A 26796-nucleotide genomic window follows, 5' to 3' on the forward strand; every position below is an offset into this window, starting at 1 on the left:
TGTTGGGGCTGTCACTTTTGAAAGAGCCTCAGCGGGGCTGACCACTATAAAACCCACGGTCCAGGAGGAAGGGGCAGAGAGAACTCCGCCAGGCTCGCTGGCTGGATCTTTACCAACCCGGGTTTGCAAAACAGAAGACAAAAGCGAACAAACAAACAAGCAGGCGAGCGGCCCCAGCCCGGCTCCGCGGACGGCCCCTGCGATGATGTTCCCCAGCCTCATCGCCCCTCCAGCCGTCTACCCCAGCCTCCTCCGGCCCACCCCCACCCTCACCTTGCCTCAGACGCTGCAGTCGGCTTTTTCCAGCCATTCCAGCTTCCTGGTGGAAGATTTGATCCGGATCAGCAGGCCCACCGGCTACCTGCCCAGGACTGCGCCCCCGCCCAGCATGTCCCCCCCGACCTCGGCGGCCAGGACGGACTCGGGAACGCCGGAGCTCCCCAGCTCCACCACCGCCGGCTCCAGGAGGATCTGTTCGCCGCAGACTTCCAGCAGCGACTCCACTTTCCTGAAGTTTGGAGTCAACGCCATCCTCTCCTCCACGCCCCGAGCGGGTAAGCGGGGGACGGACACGCCGAGCCCCGGGAGCTGGGGACACCCGGCCCGCGGGAGGGGGTGACGGGCCGGGGGCAGCGCGGGGAGCCGCTTTGGGAAAGGGAGGGAGCACCCGGCGCCGAGCTACAGAGACCTCCGCATCGCTCGGGTCTCAAGGGCGAGGGGCAGCGCTGCCGGCCCCGGGAGAAGCAGGCGGAGGGAGGGGTCCCAGAGACCAGGGGTCCCCTGGCCGTGTCTTCTGATTGCCCCTGTCCTCACGGAAGAAAGAACAGCAAAAGTGCCGCTTCTCCTCAGCCATTCCGAGTTCAGTCTGCCTCTCTTATTTTTTCTAAAAGTACCACAGCGTCGGTCTCTGGACCGAGCGACAGAGCCCAGCCTTGCCGTCGGTCGGGTCCAACTGGCGGCTACCCTTCGATTAATTTGATTTTATTTGTTTACTAGAAACCTCCCCCGCGTTGCTTCAGAGCGTCCCGCCAAAGACTTTCTCCTTTCCGTACTTTGAAGGATCCTTCCAGCCCTTTCTCCGATCTTCCTATTTCCCAGGTAGGTGTTTAAAAGTCACAGCCTGACTTTTAAAAGTGTCCCTGTGTGCGGGCGGGCCCCTCTGCCGGCACAGCCCGGGGATTTCTGCCCGTCCCTGCTTTCCCCCCGTCGGGGTTATGCTGCAGTTCAGAGGTTGGAGGGAGTACAACATTCAAGCATCAGTCGCGCCAATTTGCTGCCCGATTTAGCACAGGCAGTGACTGCCTGACATTCCCTGCCTGCTACCCCCGCTGATCCGCAAATTAGCCGGGATTGTCACGGTCCCGAGGCGTGGCGGGTCCCCGCGCCCTCCTTCTCCCTGTCCCTCCCTCCCTGCGTTCCTCCGGCCCGGCGGGAGAGGATGTTTCAGCACCACGAGGAGCGGTCAGCTCCCGCCGCCCGTGCCCGGGCAGGGAGGGAGGGATGGAGGGATGGACAGAGGGAGGGATGGATGGACAGAGGGAGGGACGGATAGAGGGAGGGATGGAGAGAGGGAGAGATGGAGAGAGGGAGGGATGGAGGGAGGGAGCCTGTGGGTGTCCCTCAAACCTTTCCGCGGTACAGGCGGATCCAGCGCTCTGCGGGAGCGGAGTGACTGCCCTGCTCCACCTCCGCCGCGTCCTTACCCTCTGCTCCATCACCTCGGCCGCCCACTAACCCTTCCCTCCTCCACCTTCCCGGTTACACCGTCGAACGACACGGGGAAGGCGAGAAAGCAGGCTACGGAGTTGTGTCTGTTATAGCACCGAAGTAGCATGATGCCGAGAGAACAGTTAAGAAAAACCCAAACCAAAACAAAACCAAAAACAAAAAATGCGAAATCTGATTACACAAACAAGCTATGAATTTAAAAAGAAAACAGGGAAAGGGAGAGAGAAAAAAAAAATAACCCAAGCTCTTCTATTCATCCTCTGGATAATGGAATTTGCTTCCTTTCTCCAGCATGTGAATAGCCTAACAAAAACAACTTGAGCTTTATAAATAGCTTTTCATGTCCATTTAATGAAAATGATTTGGGGAAAGAGACGATTGTGCCATCAGTATTCTCCCGAGGAGCCTGGCATGCCGTTGTGTTTAGTTTGAAAGTGTAAATCTCTTTTGTTCCAATAATATATGGCGTTAGCTGCTTGTCCTCAGTCTTTTTCTGTTAGTTCATTACTACACAATTACCATTCACGCTTCATTAGCATCTCTGTCTCTCTTGGGGAGGTTCCCCCCCTCCTTTTTTTTTTTTTTTTTAAGGCGAAACTCTGCCCTTTTTATCATACTAATGCCACTGGGAACCAGGCAGTGTGCTAATTAGCTGCTACTTTTCATGTCTTCGAATTGAATTCTCCAACTTTGGAGCGGGGTGGGGGTGGGGGGGGGGAGAGAGAAGAGATTATTATAAAAAGATGAATACTGGTTGATCAAAACTGCATCTGAAGAGGAGCGGTTTTGTTCGGAATCAGAAAAGTCCTCATTTTCATCTCCAGCATAATAAAGCATCTGAAATGATAAAAGCATCTGGGGGAAAAAAAAAAATCAAATGCTTCTGAGTGGGAGGGAGAGGTTTTTTATTATACCTCTGTCTTAGCCGGTATGCCTCGCTTTGCCTTTTCAGGCCGGGGACCTTTGAATCTCCCAACAAAACCGGCCACCACTGACCCATTTTCCACATCTGAGCTGATAGATCTAATCCCAGCCATCGCTGCCTGCTGCCTGAAAGGGGGATGGCTGGTTAAAGCCTAAAGCTCCTTTTCGCGGCCCCAGGTTGATGAGCGCCCGCCCAAAGGGCAGGGAGGGATGGTGGGGGCCAGTCCCACTCGGCGCTCAGTGCCCTGTGTCCCTCCCGCAGCTGCCTCCGCCGTGGTCCCCATCCCTGGCACCTTCTCCTGGCCGCTGGCAGCCCGAGGCAAGCCCCGCCGGGGGATGCTGCGCCGAGCCGTCTTCTCCGACGTGCAGCGCAAGGCGCTGGAGAAGATGTTCCAGAAGCAGAAGTACATCAGCAAACCCGACAGGAAGAAGCTGGCGGCCAAGCTGGGCCTCAAGGACTCACAGGTGAGGGGGGCACCGGGTGAGGGGAGGGCAGAGGGTGTGTGGGGAGCCAAGATTCCCCCACACTGCCTGGGGGCAGCTTGAGAGAAGCAGGGGAGGAAGGGATGGGCACAGGGAGAAGGAGATGGGAGTAGGGCAGAAGGGGATGGGAGCAGGGCAGAAGGGGATGGGAGCAGGAAGAACACCCAAAGCAAGTTACAGGCAAGCAACAGAGCCCAAAATGTCACGATTCCCAGCTGGGTGAGTAGGACCACAGCCTGATTGCCCCTCTTCTCTCTCCTAGGGTCCTCCAGAGATCAGATTCCCTGTCTCCTGTTAGCCTTAATATGGGCTTGTGCAGGGTTCTGAGAGTGCAGCCAAAATACCTTTTCTGGTCCCTGTTTTCCTGAACCGTCTCATTCCTCCGTTGCTTTGTCCCTCAGGTGAAGATCTGGTTCCAGAACAGGAGGATGAAATGGAGGAACTCCAAAGAAAGAGAGCTCCTCTCTTCTGGTGGCTGCAGAGAACAGACCCTACCCACCAAGTTCAACCCGCACCCAGACCTCAGTGACGTGGGCAAGAAATGTTCAGGAGAGGAGGAGGAGGAGGAAGTTCCCCCTGTGTGCCCACCCAGCCCCCAGCATCCCCTGACCTACCACCAGTCCCCAGAACATCTACACCTGAGGGACAGACTGGACCCCCAGATGTCTCCTTCTCCGTCCCATTCTAGCAGCCCCAGCAAACCTTCAGACTTCTCAGACTCAGAGGAAGAGGACGATGAAGGGGAAGAAGAAGAGGAGGAGATAACAGTCTCTTAGATCACTTGCCTGCCTCTACCATCACATGAGGACACTGCAAAGATGTAAATAAACCAGAGTGCTATAAATTGAAGAGGTGCTGTCCCACCCCAATGGCCACATGCTTCTTCAGTGCAGCTTCTTTATCACAATAGCTGCATGACATCCTTCTCACTGATATTCCTCATTTGTTGCCCCGTGTGGAGGTTTTCATGTTCATAATATCTGCCCAACTTTTCATAACTCTCACTGCTTAGCAATCAATATTTGCTCAATTAGCTACCTTCTCCCAAAAAACAGTCAACAGGCAGCTCCTGGCTCTACAGCAGGGAGAAAAGGGAAATTTCCCTGTAGGAAGGGAAGCTTCTTTCCCCAGATTTAAAAAAAAAAAAAAAAAAAAAGAAAAGAAAAAAAAAAAAAAAAAAAGAAAAAAAAGAAAAACAAAAAAGAAAAGTAAAAAAATACCATCTAGATGTCGCGACTATTTCTATTGCCTTTCAAGTGAATTTCCAGCTACTATATTACTTCAGTAATACTACTACTGAAGACTTGCCTGACCTAGTAACCCTTTCCTCCAAAATAAATAACCTTGAGGAGGGACCCAGACTGAGCTCTGCCTCCCTCCTCACCCCAAATGGCACCATGCTTGTGCAACAGATCCACTGAAATCCCTGGAATGGCTTTGAAGGTATTATTGCAAGCATGCCCTGTGTAATGGAGATCTTACATATTCACGATTTTTGTCTTAATTTATTCGTCACTATTGTGTTCAAAGCACTGTCTAATCCATATTCTTACCCACAAGTTTGTGCTTATTTTCCACCTTGTTTCTCCTCTCCGTGGTGTGGACAGAGGAAAGTGGATACACCTCTTTGATTTTTAACTGAACTTTGCTGTCTTTGCACAGCTTATATGAACTGTACACTATTTTGTACACTTACTCTGTATGGGTGTTTTATACCAAGGTTATTGTCAATGAATATTACAATGGTTCAACAATGCTTCTCTCTCTCTCTCTCTCTTTTTTTTTTTTAATTAAATGACAGCTAAACTACAGGCGAATGCAGCTGTTTAGTTGTGTAACTTATAAAGAAACATTTTATTTTGTATTTTACCATGTACAGACTTTAAATATGTATATATATTAAAGCGGATGACTGTCAAATAAAAAAAAAAAAAAAGTAGATTTCCAAATTTGACCATTCGGTATTACTTGGTTCTAGATAACAGATGGTTGTAGTTTGTGTCTGGAAGAGGAAACTACCTTATTAGTGATTCAGTAAGAACTTATCAGCTTCTAATTAAGTGATTTTACAAGAACATCTACCTGCCTTTTAACTAGAGAGCAACTCACTAAGATACTACAGTTTATAGAGTGGAAGCAGGTAATTGGACCATTCACAGGGTAGGGAAACAGAATGAAAGAGATAAACTTAACTCTTCAGCCTCAAGTCCAGCTGAGGATCATTACTACAACACCAGGCAAACCCATAACCACCCACCTGCTTTTAGCTTTTATATTTCTGCTGAAACACCACAGAAACATCAGTGGGTTTTGCCTGGCATACAGGTAGCAGAGGTTTTCTGTAACAGAGATTTCATTACAAAACTGCATTTATTTTCTGCTCCACAATCTCTAGTGCCCACCATTCATAACACACCAAAACAAAAGCAACAAATGCAGCAGATGTCCCCCGGATCGAACTCTCCCTCTGTGCTCCACAGCCACAAGGGAAGGTGTGAAAGGAAGAAGAGAGTGATTCCATTTGGAAGGGACCTACAAAAAACATCTAGTCCAACTTCAGAGCTAGTCAAAAATTAAAGGTGTTATTAAAGGGCATTGTCCAAAAGCCTCCTGAACACTGCTAAACAAAGGGCATGACTACCTTCTGCTAGAAAGGCTGTTCCAGGTCTTTAACCCCTTTCCAATTAGGTAATTGGACACATCTAAGCTGGGACACATTGTCACATTTCTCATCTTCTACCTCTCTGATACCTTGAAGCCATTAGCAATTGAGAACATACGCCTGGTACAGTTGGAATGGAAAAAGAGATGAAAAATACACAGACAGTATTTTTCCCATAAAATACAGCAAAAGGGCTCATTGGGTTTGGGTCTGTTGTTTTGTAAAAGCCATGCACAAAAGAAAAGCTAAACAAGGAATTCACTCACCGCTTCCCATGGGCAAGCAGGTGCTCAGCCTTCCCAGGAGAGCAGGAATGGTTACTTGGGAAGGCAAACACCACCACTCCAAACATCCCCCTTCTTCCTCCTGACCCCCACTTTATATCCTAAGCCTGATGTCCCATGGTCTGGAACATCCCTTTGGTCAGTTGGGGTCACCTTTCCTGGCTGTGTCTCTTCCCACCAATGCCTTGGGAAGGCTGACCTGAAACAGAGACTGCACACAGCTAGAGAATAAAGTAGGTGTTTATTCAAAGGCCTTTAGGATACACCTTGGACAGGACAAGAGCCTGACCAGGGCTACATCCAAGGTGGAATTAAAATTGTCACAAAAAAGAAAGGACAACTGGTCACGAGGTCTCACATTTTTATAAGTTTTTGTCCGTTTGCATATTGGGGTTTAATTGTCCAATTGCAGCCTCAGGTTGTGAGGTCCCATCCTTCTTGTTCCTCCCTTCAGCCCACCCTTGTTTGTGCTTTTGGGCCTGAAAGTTGTCCTTGGTCTTCAGCAGGAAAAGGATTTTTTCTGTCTCCCTGCTCTGCAAAGAGAGCTTAGCAGCACTTAATATGAGGCTCAGAACTGCACCCCTGGGCAGCGCAGAATGTGAAAAACATGAAAGTTGAAACTTAAGGCATCAATATCAACACAGCCTAAACCCCACAGATAAGTGCTGCAATGAAAATAAACAAAACCCCAGAACGGTGAAGTGGTATTACATCAAGAAGATTCCACATTTCATTTGACAAAGCATCAGCAAACCCAGTGTGACATCACTTACCAGCACATTTGGCATTTGCTGCTGACTAATTACAGATCAGAACCATCAGTTAAGAGCATCCAGCTTGTGCTATCCTGCATGCACTGGCTGGAGAACTTTGTGAAATTTTTTCAAGGTAAAATTGAGATTTCCCCCCTTTCTTATCTTTCAGGTGGAAAATGACTATTTATTAAAGAAGAATCAAGATATTATTGGGGTATTTTTAGGTCCCAAACCTTTTATGATTTTAGACTTAAGTTTATTGACTCACAGCTCTGCCCTGTATCCAAATGGCAGAAATCTCTGGGCTCTGTTACTGTGAGGAGAGGCAAGGCAGAGCCTCACTCCTGGCTGTGCTCCCTTCCCAGGCCCAGCCCTGTGCCAGAGTGTGTGCATGGGCAGGGAGCAGAAGGCATCAGACTGAGGAGCAGAAAACGGATCTGTTCCCTTGATTTGCTTCTCCAGCAGCTGGAATGGCCTCACTGCTGTGTCTGAGGAGCACAGGGTAGAAATGCTCAGCAGGGATGGGAAAGATCATCCCTCCTGCTGGCCCTTATCAAGTGACCTAATTGGACATCTTCAGAGCTCTTGTATTTTTGAACTGAGATTGAATTGACAGAAGTAAATAATGTTCTTCAAACCCCAAACCCCACGCCAGCACCACTTTCCCAACCCACGTGACAGGGATTTAACACCTGGGAAGCCCAGCAGAGTGGGGCCCACAGGCAGGCCTTTACTGGACATGCACATGTGCCAGGTGCGCTGTTTTAACCTAATTTTCCCTCCTATGTAACCAGCAAAGGGCTAAAATACTTCATAAAATCACACAATAGCACAGGTTGGAAGACATCTTGGAAAGATCCTCTGGTCCAGCCTTTTGTGGAAAAGGGAATTTAGGTGAGGACTATTACCCTGATCAACCATATTTTGAAAAACCTCCATCAATGGGGACTCTACCATATCCTTGGGGAGATTGTTCCGTAGAATGATTGTTCCTTCTGTAAAAAAATAGCATTGTGATAGTGAGACAAAACCTCTCCTGGTACAACTTGTACCCATTGCTCCTAGTCCTCTCCATGTGGCTCCTTGTGAAAGAGAGCATACATCCCCTTTGTGGCTGCCCTTTAGGTCCTGAAGTCCTGCCATGAAGTCCTGGACAAGTTTTCTTCAGGAGGAGACCCAACTGCTTCAGTCTTTCTTCACAGGGCAGGCTGTCATACCCCTCCTAGGTTTAGCCAAGCTTAGCCTTGCTAAATGCAACTTTGTATACCCCAGCAAGGTTCTTGTAGTCCTGGATGGGTATTTGGCCACCTTTCCCTGGTCAGTATTTATCTCTTCTTTTGGTGTTCAAGCATATCCAAAAGCTCCCTGCTGAGCCAGAGTGGTCTCCTGCTCTGCTTCCTCCCTCTCCTTTTGTAGGGGTTGGATTGTTCCTGAGTAACTCCCAGCCCTTAAAAGATGCTTGTGTTCTCCGTGGATGCTTCCCACAGACCCTCAAAGCTGGGCTCTGAGCATATGGAAGTTTCAGAAGTGGAAGTTTCAGTGCTTCCGAAATCCAGGGGTTTTGTCCTTTCAGTTTTCTTCAGTGTTCTTGTTCTCAGGATCTGAAACTTCACAATGTTATTATTGCTATGTCCAAGGCCACCACTGATAGTTATGCAGTAAAGGAACTATTATCAGGTTGTGAGCACTAAATCCAGCCAGCAAAGGGCTGTTCTGAATCAGCATGTCCAGCATCTGCAGCAGGAAGCATTTCTCAGAGCTTTCCAGGATCCCCGTGGATGCTTTGGGCACTCCTGTGCAGAAATAGATTGTTTAACAGTCAGGACTGATTTGGGACTGGAGGTTGGTGGTCTGGCAGAAAGTGTGAAGCTGAAAATTGTGTACTAACATTGTCAGAAATCCTGCAGTGGATGAGGTTTAGTGGCTCACGCAGATCTGAGCTCATGCACTTGTTCCGTCCCTGCTTGGGCTTTGTGTCCTAACTCCTCTTTTGCACTGGGTGGTGCTGGTTCATCACAATCCCGATAAAAAGGCACCGGGACCTGGTGAGTGATCAAATGCTGCTTGTTAGAGCCAACACTGCAAGATGGGAACAGCAGAGACAATCTCCTGTCCCTCCAGATGTTGAGAACCCCCAGCAGAGCAGCATCCACATACAGCATCCTGGCCACACCCCACCCATGGCTGTGGCATTCAAGGTATCGCAGGAGGGTGTTTTCTCACAGCAAAAGAACCCTATTAACCATTTCTGCTGTCAAACACGAAGGGTGCACCCATGAGACCTTCTGCTGCATGGTTAGATGTTGTGTTTTATCTTGTTTTGCCAGGGTCGGGACTAAATGCACAAGACGGTGTTTCTTGTTTGGACTCAGATGTTTATTCATTTTTATCTACATTACAGTCTCACAACCCGTGAGTTCTACAGCACTCCCAGCTAACAAACTAAAAATGGCCCCTATCCCTCTCTCTCTACAAGGCCTTTTAAGGATAAACTGTCCAATTAAGAAATGACACCTCAATTACTTCTAACCCAATAACCAACCACCCGTGGCCTGCAATGAGGACTTTTCTATCCAATTACAAAATACCACCCAGACCCATGAAGAAGGTGAAAAAGAAGGGTCCACCCTAAAACCTCCATCTTGCTTTATATATATATTACTATATTCTAAAACCTTAAACACTTAAGTTTTCCACCATGTGTTATCACACACTTCTATTCAAACTACGACCCATAGTCCCAGTGCTGTCACTCAATTCTGGAAGCCTTCCCCATGGCCTCGGGTCAAATGCAGTGTTTTCTTGGGGGTCAGTGCCTGTCAGCACAGAAAGTCTGAAATTCTCAGTTACCAGGGTTCCAACAGTTACACAAAGCCAAGGACACATGGATGGCTCAGCCCCTGGGAACCCAGCAGCAGCTGTGTGCCTCTGCTGGAGTGGTCTGACCTGATCCTATGGACAAGGGGTTTGTGCATCCCAGGTCTGGAGGGCAGCCTGTTCTGGCGGCACAGGGCAGCACAGCACAGTCCTGGCTGTACTCAGGCTCACAGACATGTGGATCACCAGCTCCTCCATCTACAATGGGTTTTCAGTGGAAGCACAAACTGTTCCCATCTGCCTGTGGATCCCAATCTACGTAAAGTCCTTCAGACTTCCTAATTGCTCAGCCCCTCATGGAGGAAATTCCAAGAGGATATCTCCACTCCCTGTAACATCTCTCGAGCCCCTGAGCAAATCAGAAATACCTGTGACTGAGCAACCTGCTATGACAGAAAACATCTCAGCTCATTGCAGGAGGTTGGACTAGATGACTTCTAAAGGCCCTTTCCAACCCAAACCATTCTGATTGAGGAAGGAGAGAGGAACATGGATATCTGTGTGTGGCTAAGCCAACAAAGATGATGATGGGGAAGGATTTGCCTACAGTCACCACACTGCCAGGGGCAAAGATGAAAATTGTCCTCAGCTGCTGTGCTCTGCTCTAACTCCCAAAAGCCCAGATTAAAGGTCCATATTAGAAACCACAGATTAACCCTTGGTTACCACAGAGATCAATGTCAGAATCCTGGGCATCAGTGAAGTGGTGAAATGAACAGAAAGTGTGGAATGGAGGATGGGAGTCTGCAGTGTACCAGGAAGAACTTCCTCTCTGGTTCTTGAGGCGACTACTCCAAAGTACCAGTGGAAAAGGTCAGAGCAATGAGAAGGGTGTAAATACGTGTCACAGGCTGCAGACTGAGCTTATAAAATGACTCCAGAGAATTTCCCTTCTCCATTGCAGAACGGAAGTCAGCACTGATCCTACAGCACTGAGAAAGGATGAGATGGATCCAGGAAGGGTATAAAATGAAACAGGATGTTGGAAACAGAAAAGTAGGAAAATAAAGGTTGAAGAGAAGATGAGGTAAAGGAAAAAAGAAAGTCAAGATAAGTGAACAAGATAGAGTGCATAAGCAGAGAAAATAATAATGTGGGAAAGGGACAGGGCAGCCAAAAAAGGAAAGGAAGGGAAGAATACCTGAGAGATAATAAGCATTTTGGCAGTCCAGTATGGATTCCAAAATTATCCAAGATCATGGCTGAAGCATTTTCCAGGACCAAGTCTAGGACATGCAATTCTGTGAATCAAAGAAGTTTACAGAACACAGAAAAATGTGCTTGAGCATGTCCAAAGTAATTCTGCCTCCGGAAAACTGCTGTGGAGGACAAAAACTGTCCACATTACAGATCAGCTCTGAGCTACCATTTACACTGCTGCGTCATTAAGAGTATTTTTGGATTGAACAAACTTGACTGTGATCATCAGTTTTCAGCAGTACTTCTTTTTCTATTTTCCTTGAAGTTTTCTACACATGAACCTGTCCCACCAACTTTAATCGTTCAAATGAGTGACAAGTGGACAAGGAACTATCAAAAAACCCAGAAATATGAAGAGAATTAGTCTCCAAGAAAAAAATCCCAAATCCCTTAGATTTTAAGTGCAGAGGTGTTTGCATTTATCCTTTCTGAACAGAGAACTTTTATTTTTTTTTTTAGTCAGAGTATTTACTTGCCATGAAGGATAATAGTTTCCTACATGTTTTTTACTGACTGTGTATTTATTACTGTATAACCACAATGTCTCTATCAAATGGGTGAAGAGGAAATTGGAATACTGTGTAGAATGTGAAGGTTGTCCAGAGGGGTGGGAGATGCCCCTGGAAACTGGATGGATGGGTGAGGGCCATTGGCACCTCCTCACAGGTACTTACAACAAGCCAACAAAACCAAAGTAGTGATCCCCCTACTCTTCAAATGAAAAATTGTAAAATGGTGATTAGGAAGGCATAAAAAGTTCTGGGAAGCCACAAATCTGAATAAATAAGCATCAATTTTATTGAATCATGAATAATTTAAGACTGGTACAATCATCAGCTTTATTCTCCATGACACAGGGTGGGGAAGGGGTAGAAACCGGGAGAGTGAGAAAGGGGAGGCATGATCTCAAACAGACCATTCACAAATTCCAATCCTAAATGAGAACTGAAAATTAAATAGGGAGAGGAGCAAATGGAAAACATCATAAACGTACACAAAATACTCAATTCCTAGTTTTCTCTTTAAAAATGGCTAGAAAAAATTCATCAAAATGCAGCACTTTTAATCAAATATTTACATTTCTATGTTACAATGAAAAAATGTACATCTTATAGAACATATTTCATAAACTGTTCCACTGGAAACGACTAGATCAAAACAGCAACCTTCCATTTAATATCAACAAAGATTTTTTTGCTTTGTTTTTGTATGTTATTTTTTCTTGAAAGAAAAATTGCCACATTTAGACAAGATTTCATACACATAATATCGAAGTTAAGCATCAACAATGAAATATCAAGTTTGCTTCTTTCAAAATGTACAAAAAGGCTAACCAACCCCCTCCCCTTCCCCAAATAAACCACATCTCATTTATGGCCTATATCATTCTTGGCAGTTCTGAAGGAAAGAAAATGGTTTATTCTCTCAATTTATAACTCAACACGAATGTTGCATAGAATCTTGCATTTCTTGTTGGTATTTTTTTAAACAAGCCAACTTTGTAAGGAGGAGAAAAAAAAAAGAAAAAAAAAAAAAAAAGGAAGTGTTTTGAAAAAGCCTTAAATGAGAAGGAAGTCACCTAAAGACAGACTTAATCTATGAAAAGTCTTGATAAAAACTAAGACGTGTGCACAACAGGTAACCCTGCTTCCCGAAGTTTCAGAAAAGACATGGAATATTGTGATGCTCAGAATGACTAGCCTATTCAAAATTGCCTCTCTCACTTTAAGCCAAGCTAGTGTCAATAAAAAAAGAACAGATAATAGAAATGTCTTCCTGAGCTTAAGCACAGGATTAAACATGAGAAAAAAAAAATACCCCGTTCCCCACAAATTAAACACTACTTTAAACATGTCTTTTAGCACTCTGTTAAAGGTCAACCGAGATATTTCCTAGGATATCAAGTCCATTTAAAGCCCTAGCCCTGCAACTGGATTCTTTTTTACAGGCACATGCTCTGTCTGCATGGATTCAGTTGGGGGATTAGGTACCAAAATTCACAGTAGTAGCAGGTAAAGTCAGTGCTGGGAAGCAGAATTGTCAAGACTACTGGAAAAATTAACTCCTCTCAAACTCATCATCAGCATGCTATGGATTTGATTCCATACAGATCTAACCCATTTTTTACAGTACCAAGAACTGAATTAGGAAAATTGGCTGAGTAACCTTTGTTATTCCATTCAGTGACATAATGAAATCAGAGTTCATAAGATTAAAACGGTAACAACACCAAGCTCTTCCCCCCCATCATTAAAATATTTAAATTTTTCCTTTTACAATATTTTTCTTAAAAAAAAAAAAGTCATCAGCACTTAAAAGTTGTAACAGGAGCAGATTCAAGACCAGCTTAGTAAGACAAAGTACAGTTATATTACAGAAAGTCATGAGGTATAATAAAACCATCCTCTCAAGCTGAGCCACAGAAGCATGAATTTGTCTGTTATGTTCCTTTAAACCCACAAGCTCTTCAAAAAGTGTTTGTAGTAAGATTTCTTACTGTACATTGAAAAACCAGCATATTCCTGAAATTTATTAGAGTTGAAAAGCTTCTCTTGTCCCTCCTGCATGGATAAAACAGCTCTTCAGTGATTTATTAGCTGTGGATTGATATGAACCTGAAACGTTATCTCATTTCCCTCCTTTTTTTTTGTCACATTTAAACAAATTCTAGTATCTCATACAAACAATATTCACAGCAACTTATGATATTTTAAGAGATGACTTTAGCCCTGTTTCTTTAAATAAAATCCCATAATATACAGCACTAATTCAATCAAACACAATTAGTACAAAATAAGGCATCGCTTTTAAAAGTCAGCACCAAAGGAGAGCTGGAAAGGCTCGTACAAATCCCTCCTGAGGAGTGAGGTGTTGGCTGAGGTACAGCTGACGTGCTGGGGATGGTGGTGTCACCAGGAAAGTGCAACTCTTTGGGAGGTGTTCTTGTTCCCCAACAAAAGTACAAGCCTTAACACTGATAGTGTGGGTGTGTGCGTTCACAGAGGAGGAGAAACCAAACCAGGTTCACAGCTCTGCCACAACTCAAAAGTATGGCACAGCTAAACTCAAAAGACACAGTACTCAGTACTTTATCTTTTTTTTTTTCTAGACCTGAATACTGCTAAAATACTATTTTTTTTTTTAACTTTGCAATTAAAAAGAAAAGTCATGGAAGTAAGTATTGTCACCAGAGTAGCACTGGAACTGCCACAGAGCTGAATTTCTATTAACCCCCTTATGGTTGTGCTGATTGGAATGAAACCTCGGAACAAAACCCAAAGTTTTTAGAAAAGAGCTGTAACATTTCATGGCAAGAATTTAAAACTGAAAGTCTGACTCATCCCTTTGCAGGGGTGTAGCTCACCCCTGTGTACAGAGCTCACCATGCCTGTGCACTGCCAAGGGTCCTTTGGAGCTGTAGGACCCTGTGGGGCACAGCCCTGCCACTGACTTCTGTGCAGGAGGGAAGCCCCCTCTCCTCAGGGTGGATTAGTGGGGTGTAAACACCACAGAAGTCAGCCCAGCTGGTGGTGTGGATGTGAGTGGGAAGAGAACTGGGCCCTGACTAGCAAAGGGCTACCTGATCTTTCACTTGTAGCAGGATTGATTGTTACACAGTGTTTGAAAAAAACCTGATTTGTTCAGACTGTATATATATTTTTATATATTCCTATTTATATATATAATCTTTATAAACACACAATGAAAGAAAGCCAAGGTCTCAGACTGGCATGGAGAGCAGCGCTTTTTGCTTTAGTTTCTTTTTTTTCCTTTTCTCTTTTTTTAATATTTATTCAAGCTTCCCTGTTTTGCAGCTTTGCCTTCATTAAGTATTATTACTGAGGCAAGCAACATTGTTATAGCACCAGAACTATATGAAGCTGAGTTTAATCCACAAAGCTGATTGGTAAAAGTCCAGCCCTCACATAAACGTGTTTGGTCAGAAGCAGCATAGGCAAATATTCCCTCTTCCCTCTCTCTCCAGACAGTACATGGCACAAAGCTGTTTGCTTCACAGCTGTGAAGCTGCCTCCCACCCCAGTCCCTTCGACTTAGTAATGATCATTATTTTTAACATCTTCAGGATCTTAGGCATGAGAGCTTACAGCAACTAAAAGGAAGGAAACAAAGGAGTAGTGCAGTTCTCATCATCGTCAAAAGAAAAACAATACAAAGGTCGCTAGGGTTGCCTGCACCCTGGTTCAAGATTGCTCCAAGTGTCTTGTTCTTGCAGCTCTAATACTGAGATCCCAGCCCAGGAACATGTTCTTTTGATGAGTCTGTGATCAGGGCTCTTGCCAAGTGGAAAGCACCTCTGTCTGAGGGAGATCACAACGTCGACTCCAGAGAGGAATCCAGGATGTCATCGTGATGGCTGTTGCTGTTGGAGTCGCTGTCGTAACTCTGGGGACTGGAGTAGTTGGCTGCCTCCTGCAGTCTCATTAGCATGTTCATCTGCAAGGAAGGCAAGGAAGTTCATGATTATTTGTATTCTGAGGTAGGAACAACATTAACTCCACATGACAGCCACAGCAACACTCGCTTTGCCAGTGGGCAAGGAGGGAAAGGGACAAACAAGCAGGGTCAATAATGCTGAGGCTCAGAAGAGGTACTGACTGTAGATCACAGCAGCATTCACATTACTGATAAAACACAGCTTTTCCAGTAAAGGGGAAAACGAGACGACCAAAGGGATTAGTCTACAGCCACAGACCAGTTCCTGTTTCTAATCCCTAGAAATAAGGCAAATAGAAACAGTTCTGCTGTTCCAGAAATGAGAGCTTACCAGAGGATCTCCTTCAGCATCACTCACTGGAACTTGTTTGGAGGTGGAGCCTTCCCGGGACACGGAGTAGCCATCAAAGCCCACGTCCTCGGGCCGCAGCTGGAGCAGAGGGGGCCACTCGTGGTGCTGGGGGCTGGCTGCCCAGGGGTAGGTGTCCATCACCCACTTGGCAGGATCCTCCCAGGGAGCTCTCCTCCCATACAGCTGAAAGAGCACAGAACCATGCCAAACATTGCAACCACCTCAGCCAGCGCCTGCCTAACCAAAATGAACATGCCACGCTTCTTGGGCTGCAGGGAACACTTTGTAAAGCAGGGCTGAACATGAGATTTTCCTTACCCTAATGACACACAAAGCCCTTTGTCATGGCACTGATTTGGAAGGAGCTGACCACCTCCCCTGAGGCTGCAGTGCCCTTCTCTTGGCACCAGCTGAAGGAAGAAACGCCTGAAAACAGCATCACCTAATTAAGTCAACTTAAACAATGTCAGCACACAAAAGAAGCCATCAGTGCTAACATCTGGATTGCACTGGCAACTGCCTTACAAACTGCCATCCATGGAACGTGGAGGAGGAAACGTGAGATCTGTCATCAGGCAATAGTGATGGGTGTCAAGGAATAAAGTTTTCAAGTCAGAACTTTTCGTATTCAACTAAGAAAAAGCACCAGCAGCAGCATTTGTCTACGGTCAGGTTCCCAAGCAGGCAAGCTCTGTTTCAAAAACGTTTTTCTGTATGGAATAGACTGAGCTACTGGATCCCAACATATTCTCCCTGTTATATTCCATCTGCCTTAGCTAGACAACACATTCATTTTAATGCCTCATGACTTCCAAAAGTACAAATACAACTACAGGTGCCTTTAAAACATTTATTTCCACTTTATAATATCACCATCAACATCCTTCAGCAACTGGAGTTTCTCTGACATTTTGTCCCTGTCCCCTTCTTTTAACCTCCTGCACAGGGGTAAAAACAACAGTCTAGCAAAGAAATTCACCAGTTCTCTGATGGACCTAAGACTATCTCAATTTCCTCAACACTGTTTCCCCATGGCATGTTTTTTGTGAGTTTAGTTTTAGCATGCACAAAGTGTTAAATTGCTCTGAGTACCAACCCGTGGTGTGCTGTGAAGCAGGAGGGAGCAGAGGTGCCAGCAGATGGTGCTAGGCAATCTGAAACACAGCCTCCTCCACAGCCCAAACCCTTCATCCTGCAGCCCTGCTATGCTATCTTCCCAGCATAATGCCTTCAAGATGTGGCAAACCAGATTTCCCACTTTAATCTTGTTCTCAAATTTACAGTGATACGTGTCATTTGGTAAGTGGTGAGGATTTTGTATTTCTCCTGCAAGTCTGAGTGGATCTGAGCTCAAGAGAGGCTAAATGACTCACGATCCTCTTCCATGGCAACCAGGTCTGTCCACCCCTCCCACTGGCACGTTTTCCAGGGAGCAAGTCATGGGACAAGGATGGAACAGGTTGCTCCACAGAGCATGAAAGAAAAAATCCCTGGAGTATGAGTGACAGTGACAGGAAGCCACAGGGACTCTGGGTCCTCTTTTTGCTGGTGCTGCATTCTATACTGATACACCAAGCAGGAGGAACTCAGGTTTTGCACAATCTTTAAATTTTCACATCCCTGTTTTGAAGAACAAAACAAGTCAGCTCCCATAGGAGCAATTATTGTAAGGATCCATTTGGCTTGTTTGTATTTGACCCCAAACAATTCTCTAAATCAGAAACAGAAATATAAAAATAGCTGAGAGCAGATCCACAGAGATCGGAGTGAAATTAGGAGTCAGTGCACCTTTCCTTTCGGGCAGGCAATTTCAGGAAAGAAGACGTGCTCTCAGAGGAGTGTTTGCGGGTGTGGGGAACAGAAAACAGCCGCAGATGAAACCCACATTTCCATCATTAGCTTGTTCATTAGCACCACTCTGGCTACTCTTAAAGTACTAAAGTGCATCTTCTTATCCATCAACCAAACAAGAGCGAAGTTATTTAAATAGGGATGAATTAGTGCAATTTGGGGAAAAGGGACTCAAGGGGATAAAGAATCTAAAGCACAAAGTAAGAAACTGAAGTCCTTACACCTGGAACAAGCCACTCAAAAACCCTAAGGAGAGATGGAGATTACTGTGCAGAACAAGGAAGCGAAAGGATGGTTTTACCAATTGCTCTCTGTCTCTTTCTCCACTTCCATTAGTAATTTTTCAGTGCTTTCCACCAGTACTGATCAGTGATATGAGAGCTCCAAAACCCAGTACAAGGAGCCCATGCATTATTCTATCAGTTTTCTTCATTTCAAGAGCAAACAAAGTCACCTTTCTCTTGTTTTAGGCAGGAAAGATTCCTGGCTCCCATTACCTTCCTTTATAACAAATCTGATGTAAAATGGTTCTCCTGTTCCATTTCTAGCAAAGTTCCTGAGAGTGTTTTGTACTCCAGGACCTATTGTTTTCCTTACGTCTCAGAGTCTACCACAATTCCCCCAAAAAATGAGGTCTCCAAATACTGACAAATTTCAAATGGCAGCTGCAGTTTGCCCAAATTTTACCTGAAACTTGGCAAATTCATGTATTTCACAAATTCATAAGAAGCCATCAATAAAAGATAAGTTCTAAATCATATTTTAAATTAGGTGCTGCTGGGCTTATTCTGTGAACAAAGAGCTGGTTATTAAAAAAACTCCTTTTTTTTCCTACCTAAATGGCAAGTCCATAGCAATTCTCTGCTGAACCCTCCTCCTGATTCCAACAAGCTTCGTAATCACACAGACACCAAAAACTATTCCAAATTGTCAGATTATGAACCAATTACTAAGCACAGACAATCAATGATGATTTCACTTCATCCTCTGAAAGAATTATGAAGGAAGCTACTAAAAAAATCATCTGAGAAGTAATCAAAATGTCACTGATACTGCTCCTGTCACTCATGAACACATTCTCTCCATGCATAGCTTTGTTCCAATGCTGACAGATTTGATTTCCAAAGGAAAATTCTGTGCATATTTTTCTGATGCACAAAATAATTTTAAAGTGTGCTTCTGGAACACAGTTTTGAAAGGTATTTGTATGTCTAACTCCCCCCCCCACCCCCGAAAACATCAGCAGTTTGGCATCTAATCACTTCTTCCACTCTCTATTTCAAAAGCGCTTGAAGGGACTAATTCTGCCTGAAATTATTGGCAATTCTGGTTACATTTTCATAGACATGCAGATATTCAACATGCAAAGTTATATCTACAGAAAATGCTGCCACTACTGAGTTTTGTTGCCTTTTGAACAGATGCCATTCTAGACTTATGATTTTTCCCTTTGCCTGCTCACCTGTAGTCCTTCTCTTACTGCCTCCAGGAGATATGGAATGATGGAGTAGTTCCACAAGTCAGTGAACCAAACTCTAGAACCATCTACATCTATTGGACAGGACAGGAAGAGCCGTGGACCTGGAAAGGGAAATTCAGATATTACACTCAAATCACAATCACAATAAGCATCAAAAATAGGATTGATAACATCTAAAAGTAGGTTCTTAAAGAAAGCCTTTTTTATGTGATACATACAGCACAAGGAAGTGGACAAAGATACACCTGATACATAAGGAAATAAAACACATATATTTACATATGCCTGGCAGAGTACTTACCAATAGTAACATCAGAGGAGCTGTGAGCCTCCAAGAATTTGTTCAGATGTTGCCAGACCTTGGGAATCCAATCAATAATCTTAACCAGCTCTGCATTCCTCATCCTGCCACTGATCTCTGTTTCAATGAGTTTTCTTCTCAGGAAACGGCCAAGAAAGCCTCTGACAGGCTCAGTGTGGTTTGCACATAGCACCCATCTATGTCAGAACAGCAGAAATGGCCATTATTTCTCTTCCATGCTACTGAGTGTACCTATTCCTGACTACATTTCTCTTCTTATTGCCAGATTATCAGGATCCAAATGGGTCATTCCAGTCATACTTGTTTTTCAGCAGAAGTTACTTTGGAATATTTCACTAGATGAACCGATTTTTATTGCGCATTGTTTCAGCTCATTTCTCATTAATCTGCTTTGCCTAAATATTGTCTTACTGAAAACACGGTAGAAGATCAAGTATCTTAACAATCCTCTGTAAAATAAAAGTTTTATGAACCCAGTTCCTTTAATGACAGCACCATAACCAAGCTGCACATGTCAGGGCAGTAACCAGGAGCAAATGGCATTTCTCTCTCACTTTGCTATTTCAGCTGATAGGAACAATTTCAGATGACTCAGTAGCCATTACTCCTTTGCAAGCCCACAAACATAAATGAGAAACATGAAAAAACAGTACCTGAAATTATGGTGAAGTTGAAGATTAGGTGTGGAGGAGGTGGCTTGGTTCATTGTGCCAATAATATATGGACTATTGGAAGAAAAATAATCAAGCAAATCAAACTTGTGAACTTTGAAAGACAAGTTTTAAGTAAAACATGAACATTAAAAAAGGTTATTCAAAACTCTTTTTGTCAAAGAAGATTTTGTTGTTATTTACGACCAAATTCACTACTGAGACTCTGAGAACAAAAATTCTGAAAGCAAACCAGAAGTCCCAAAACAGGACCTCTCAATACAAATGGGGTTTTACTACTAATGATCTACATCACAAAGCAAATACAACTACTTTTTAACTACTTATTTCAGAAAAACGGGTAATTTTATGAAGGAAAAAGATCCCTCTGAAGCACTGTCCACAATATGGACAACCTGGTCGTCTTCCTCCACATGACTAAATTAATGTACGCTTTGGCTTTGTGATTGGGTTTTGCAGGAGCAGTGCTCTGAGTGCAGGATTCACACCTGCAAAATGTTCTGATACTATTTCTTTACCATTTGTGGTACTTGCAGTTTAGGAGTCCATTAAAGATCTCTCCTAGGGAGCTAACGTGGTGCAAATTATCCAAAATGATGACAAGAGGCATATCCACAGCATTATTTTCACTGTTGCACTGGTCTGCCAGGTTGGACAGGTACTGGCGAAGTTCCTGCAAAGCAGATATAAAGAAGAAAAAAAAATTCTTTTTCTTCACGTTTCTTAAAAAATCAATTAAGATAGGTAAGTTTGGTAACAAAATCTAAAGCAAAAGAGTTTGACATCTAACAAATCACACATTTTCTATGAGAAAACACAAGATACAGTTTTCTTTCTCTTTTGTAGGTTATGCTGAAGACTCAGAGACTCTACCAGAAATCCTATGAGAGATAAGGGCTTAAAGAGCGGTAATATTTTGTATTTTAGTTCGTGTTCTTTATTCATCAAGGTCAGACCTAAGAGGTCTGAAATATATTTTTGTTTCTTTTCAGGAACTTGATCAACTCTCCCCATAGCAAACCTAACTCTGCATTCCAGATAGATTTTTGTTACATCATCTTGCAACTGTATTTCCATCAAAATACAGCTGACAAAATTAATCTGGAACAAACCATCCCCCATTCGAGGCCAAATCTGGATGCCTTCAGTAATGGTGGAAAGAAGGACAAGCTTTTGGTGCTGCTGATGAGTGGTTGAAATGCTCTCAGCAGCTTTAAAGCATGTCTGAAATCTTGTACCAGCGTCTTACAACCACAATTTCAACCATCCCTTTCCTCCAGAGGAAAATACGCCTAAGGCCATCAAATACACAGCTTTTTTTCTTTTCTTTAATCTAGATGATCACTGAAGTATATTCAGCAAAACCAGCAGCACATAAAAAAAGCCACAACACCCTACCTGCCCAGGAATGTGTCTGCACAACAGCCCCTCCAAGCCCAGCACATGATTACAACTGCTGATACCTGCAGCTGCAGAAGGTCCTGACAGCCTGGAGATGCATTTGAGCGTTTTGGGATAAGTGCCCATATGCAACAGGGATTGCTTAAGTCTCTGGGAATTTTATGCAGGTGTTTAACTTCCTGGGCAGTTCTCAGGCTCCTAAACACTTGAAAATCATGACACCTTTGGGTGTTTAAACACACACCTGGAAGCCTGCTCTTCCAGACCCATAATCAGGTGAATCGAAAAACCCTTAAATATTGTTTCCTTCAGGATGAACACAAAGCTTTGAAAACAAAGTGAAGTTCAACATGATGGATTGAGGTCTCTTGTTGGAACTCTGGAGGCTAAAAATTTCAGGCTTTCTGCTCTAAAAGGCACTGACCCTCAAGCAAGGACTACATTTGACCTGAGGCCTTGGAACAGCCTTCCAAAATTGAGTGATAGCACTGGGGCTGTGAGTGTGTAGTTTGAATAATATTGTGTGATCTCACAGGGTGAAAAACTTGGATTTAAGATTTTATATATAGTAAGATATATGGGGCAATATGGAGGATCTTGGGCGTTGTCTGGGTCCTTCTTCTTCACCTTCTTCTTCTTGGTTTCGGGTGGTTTCTTTCTAATTGGGTGAAAAAGGTCCACATTGCGGACTTTGGGTGGTCCTTATTGGGTCAAAAGTTTAAATAATATAGGTGTCATCTTGTTATTGGGTGATTAGCACTTAAATAACCTTGGAAAGAGTCAGAGGTACTCCATTTTACCTTCATTTTCTACCTTGCTAGTTAGAGCTCACAGCTCGTGAGGCTGTAACATAGATTAGAATTAATAAACACCAAGCCCGAACACGCAAACTGCGACTCCTGTGTATGAATCCTGGCTTTAACAGGAAGAAAAGAAGATGTGAAATCTAACTTTGGGTGTGTGGTGGAATGAGGACAGTTTGCTCACCTTGCTGGATTTGTGGTCCACATTGAAGGTGGCGATGATGCCCTCGGCCAGCTCCCTGCCCTCCCTGAGCACCATGTACTCTGACAGGCGGTTGGCCAGGTAGGTCTTGCCCGTGCCGCTGGGGCCTGACAGGATGATCCTCCTGTGCTCCATCAGCAGGGACACGTAGCGCTGCAGGATGGGCTTGGGGATCAGTGACTCGAACACCAGCCCGTCCAGGCTGTTCTCACAGATACCTGCAGCAGGGAGACAGGCCTCTTTGTAGAGAGTGATTTTCCCGGGCAAGAAGAAAACCCCTGCTTGATGCCATGGGAAACTCCTTTCTACATACAGTAAGCAAGAGGCTTACTCACATGTTCCCTCAGTTCAAGTGTGCAAATTGTTGCTAGAAGGTTCCTTGCTCATTCCTCGTTCCATTACCATAGGTGGATTTTTAGTGCAGGAATTTTAATATTCCTAATCGTTCATCCCTATTGGACCCTTCCCTCAGACCCTGCCTTAACTCCTCCTCACACCAGGATTTATAACTACCCCTGTCTGACTCTGGCCTCGTGCTCTTTGCCCCTTGTTACTGCCTTGTTCCAGTTCACTCCAAATACAGTGTACACCTTATTGTTTGTTGTTTTGGCATTATTAAATTCAGTTTCTGGACAACTGGATCAAGGCTGCCTCTCTCTATCAAGTCGCCATCAGGGCACAGTCCCGAGGAAATATAAAGGGTTCCGATCATCCAGACTTGGACCCCCAGGAGTTTTACCTCTTTTAGGGGGGATGTCCAATTTTTATCCAAATTGGCCTGATCAAGGTGTTCTTCACTTCAGAGCTAAACCCCTTCCCCATCCCAGTATCCCTCATGGTGGAAGGAGGCACACATAAAGCTGGACAACAAGTGCAGGGGTGACCTGTGGGCTTAGCCTGGATCCTCCTTCAGGCTGTTTAAGTCCTCAGCTACATCCCTAAGGCCCTTTGGAAGCTGCCACACCAAAGGATTCCAGGCCACACTTTTCATGCACAATCCATGTTGTGGTGCACTTTCACACCCAAGCAAATGTTTCCAAGTAAGGAAAAGGGGATTTCAGTTACACCCCTGACTTTTAAGGAAGATGCACCAGAACTTTCTGTTCTTTGCTTACCGTACTTGGCTCAGTGCCAGCACAGAGGCACCTGTTGGTTTCATCTGTTTCTGTTTCTGTTTCTGTTCTATCCTATCCTATCCTATCCTATCCTATCCTATCCTATCCTATCCTATCCTATCCTATCCTATCCTATCCTATCCTATCCTATCCTATCCTATCCAGTTTCCATTGGACAGCAAGCCAAAAGCCCTCCTAAAACAGTAAGTACTTAAAAAGGAGCACAGAGGTGCTCAGGGCTTTTTGGGGTGCTTTAGCCAGTGCTAGAGGTTTCTCTGCTCGGTGCCCAGCTTTTGTTGTGTTTTTGTATTGTTTGTTATTTTCTCCTTCATTAAAACCTTTTGATTTTCAAAGCACACCTGATCAGCTGTCTCGCAAATATTATTCCAAGCCATTCTGAGAAGTGCTGGACACCCTCAGGACTTGATACACCTTCATGAAGCTCATTACAGGCTGGCCTTGTGTAAGATTGTATCAAAGCCATCCATTTTACAGCATTTCACCAGGCATTCACCCAGAATGTACCTGTTTACTTTTGGATCACTAGACAAAAAAAAAAAAACCAACAAGCTATCACCAACTCCCCCTACTTTCCCAAATGCTTGTAATTAAACTCCTCCTCTGTGTGCTGATAGTTATCTCCTCTAACAGAAAACTCCTACTGATAAGCATTTATGCCATGTCAGCAGTCACTTTAGGCAGAACTGGCTCAGGGAAAATACACAGTGCTTCAAAATAAACAGCAGGAAGGGAAGTTGGCAGATCATCCAGAGAAATGTTTGCACCTCAGTGGTTACTTGGAATATTAAATATTTCTATAGGCAGCTTTATATCTCAAAGGTATATGTAAGTGATTTTCCATAAATTGATTAAATACATTTCTATTTTATTGAAAACTGTTATCACTTATGAACCTTTAAGGCACAAGTCAAGTTAGTGCAAGTTAAACATAAACTCACATTGCAGATTTACAGACACAGGTAGACCTTATGCAATATTTCAGTTAGGATTTATGACTGGACAATGCGTTTTATATAAGCAGAATATCCTGGGTTCATGTCAAGCCTTGGTAAATTGATGTATTTCAGAGTTTGTCTTCCTGCCCACTGGTTTGCTATACAAGGTAACTTGGTTTTTGGACCAATATTCAAAAATCTGCTTTTAGTCAAATTTCAGTTGATCTGAGGAATGTTTGGCACTGCTCTCAAATAGCATCAATCTGCCTGCAGATTTCACTGGTCTAATTTTGAGCAAACTGATATATGTTCAAAATGCAAAAGCTGAGGGTTTTACCCCTGAACTTAGTTTCATAGTTTGGTTTTCACAAAAAAGTGCTTCCCTGAGAAACCAAATGAGAAACACCAATACTAAATTTTTATCAGTATTACGGAATGGAATTGATGGGAATTCTGCAAAACACGCAGTTTGAAAAATCCAGATTTTAAGGTGTTTCATAAAATTGGGGCTCCCTCCTTCCTGGTACTTAAGGAGGGACCCTTCAGTGAGACCAATCAAGCAAGCAAGTCAAGATCAATTTTTTTTTAACCCTTCAGGAAGGAAATAACAACTACAGCTGTGGTAAAGAGCTAATGAAATTCTGAGGCTTGACTCATCTGGAAAGTACTTTGCTGCTCTAACAGCTCCACTGCATCCCTTGTGGTGTGAGGTCTTCTCCAGGACAACTCAAGATCTGTGGAGTGTGTAATTATTCCTAGAACTACAGGTTGAAAAATTGCCAAAATTACAGACTTAGCATACCCCAAGTGCTGACTTTATCAAATGAAAATAGAAGGAAGCAAGTAAATGGCAGGAACAGGAAAAAGCAGCTCAATAAAAAGTTTCTACTCTGAGTTTCTTGACACAGCAAGCTCTGATAAAACTCAACAGTGAAAACTCCACAAGGCAGGTCAGGTGAAATTACCTTTGATGGTAACTGAGATAGTGTTGTTTTCTCCAACCAGGTACCCACAGGGCAGCAGCTCCGGGCTCTCTGCACTGTTGGTGCGCTTGATTTCCCCGATGCTGTAGCCCAGAACACTGTCTGAGTTCAGCCCCAGCTGGCTCACAGGATCCACGTGGATGATGTACTCCTGGGGTGGTAAAGGGACATGGGAGGTCAGGCAGCACTGGGGGATTGCTCTCTGCTGTGACAGTATCCAATAGATGAAGTTAAATACACCTTGGTACCATCAAAACCCCACAGGAGAACTCGAGCTCATGGCATTTTGTACCCACTGACCTTAAACAGGCGCCTTACAACCCCATCCAGAACATCCCACTTGGTCTTCCCACTGACTCCAATGCAGCCTATGAGGAAGGTGTGAGGCCTGGAATCCTAAAGGCACAGGAATAACTCCATCAGACAAGTGTGGTTAATGTAATTAAAATGCTGGTTTCCCTGCCCCCTCCCCTTTTACTTCAAATAATGGTGCATCCTCATTACATCCTTATTACTCTATATGGTGAATTCTGAATGGCATATGGAATCCTTTCCACATGATAAACATTTTCTACAGTGTTTGAGTCACAAGTCTACTCAAGTGGCTGTTAAGTTAAAGGTATTTATTAATCAATCCATGAAGAATTCAAAGATCTTTGAGAGGATTACAGTTTAGCAAAGAGACAGAAAGACTGTAGGAATATTCTAGACAGAAAAGTAGATGCCAAGTTCATTCTTCCATGACTTCACAATCAAAGATGTTACATTTGCAAGGTTTATCCTGTTTATTTCTAGAAATTCTGCTGTGGGCATAGAAACCTATATATATAGAAATGATACATGGCTCTATGCAAAAGTAGTAATAAAGAAAGAGAGTATACATATTTGATGCATTCTTCTGTTTTTCTACAGCTGCACTCACTGTGAAACATTAATTGAAGAGAAAACTAATTTCTATCATAAGATTTGAAGTGTTACTAAAACTTGCTCTGACTGCAGTCAATCAGCAACAGTTTTACTGTTTATAATTAATGCAAAAATGGTATCTAATGGAAAGATCTGCTGAGTCCATTTTATTCCTCATCATTCCAATTTGTCCACCCCTCAGGAAGACATGAGGTTACTTCTTAAACACACTTTTACAGGTACTCAAAAATGTGAGATAGCAAGGCCACTGCTGGCAAAGACTGTACAATACATTCACACATGTAATATTTAAACAGATGAGATGGCATGGAACTTTACAATATTTGCAATTTATTTGGGTATTTAGGATTCTTTCACATACTTGT

General features: G+C 43.9%; 2 protein-coding genes across 5 annotated transcripts in view; one reads left to right on the forward strand and one right to left on the reverse strand.

Annotated features, from left to right (window-relative positions):
* Positions 1-202: 202 nt before the first annotated feature.
* On the forward strand, positions 203-3911 carry DBX1 (developing brain homeobox 1). The gene is made up of 4 exons (XM_066186856.1): positions 203-554; positions 997-1098; positions 2915-3117; positions 3537-3911. The coding sequence occupies exons 1-4, from the start codon at positions 203-205 to the stop codon at positions 3909-3911; spliced, it is 1032 nt and encodes a 343-aa protein (XP_066042953.1).
* A 7776-nt stretch (positions 3912-11687) lies between these two features.
* NAV2 (neuron navigator 2) overlaps positions 11688-26796 on the reverse strand; it is a 387234-nt gene continuing 372125 nt past the window's right edge. For all 4 annotated transcript variants that reach the window (XM_066187506.1, XM_066187504.1, XM_066187505.1 and 1 more), the window contains 9 exons: positions 25805-25900; positions 25487-25655; positions 22433-22668; positions 20563-20717; positions 20027-20098; positions 19353-19549; positions 19034-19152; positions 15700-15903; positions 11688-15368 (listed from right to left, as the gene is read on the reverse strand). In XM_066187506.1, the coding sequence (XP_066043603.1) occupies positions 15243-15368; positions 15700-15903; positions 19034-19152; positions 19353-19549; positions 20027-20098; positions 20563-20717; positions 22433-22668; positions 25487-25655; positions 25805-25900 (1374 nt within the window). In that variant the 3' untranslated portion in view covers positions 11688-15242. The remainder of the gene's footprint in view (positions 15369-15699; positions 15904-19033; positions 19153-19352; positions 19550-20026; positions 20099-20562; positions 20718-22432; positions 22669-25486; positions 25656-25804; positions 25901-26796) is intronic.

The sequence above is a fragment of the Chamaea fasciata genome, unplaced genomic scaffold (genome assembly GCF_029207755.1).
Source record: "Chamaea fasciata isolate MVZ Bird 193981 ecotype frontalis unplaced genomic scaffold, bChaFas1.0.hap1 SCAF_7, whole genome shotgun sequence".
In the NCBI taxonomy this organism is placed as follows: Eukaryota; Metazoa; Chordata; class Aves; order Passeriformes; family Sylviidae; genus Chamaea; species Chamaea fasciata.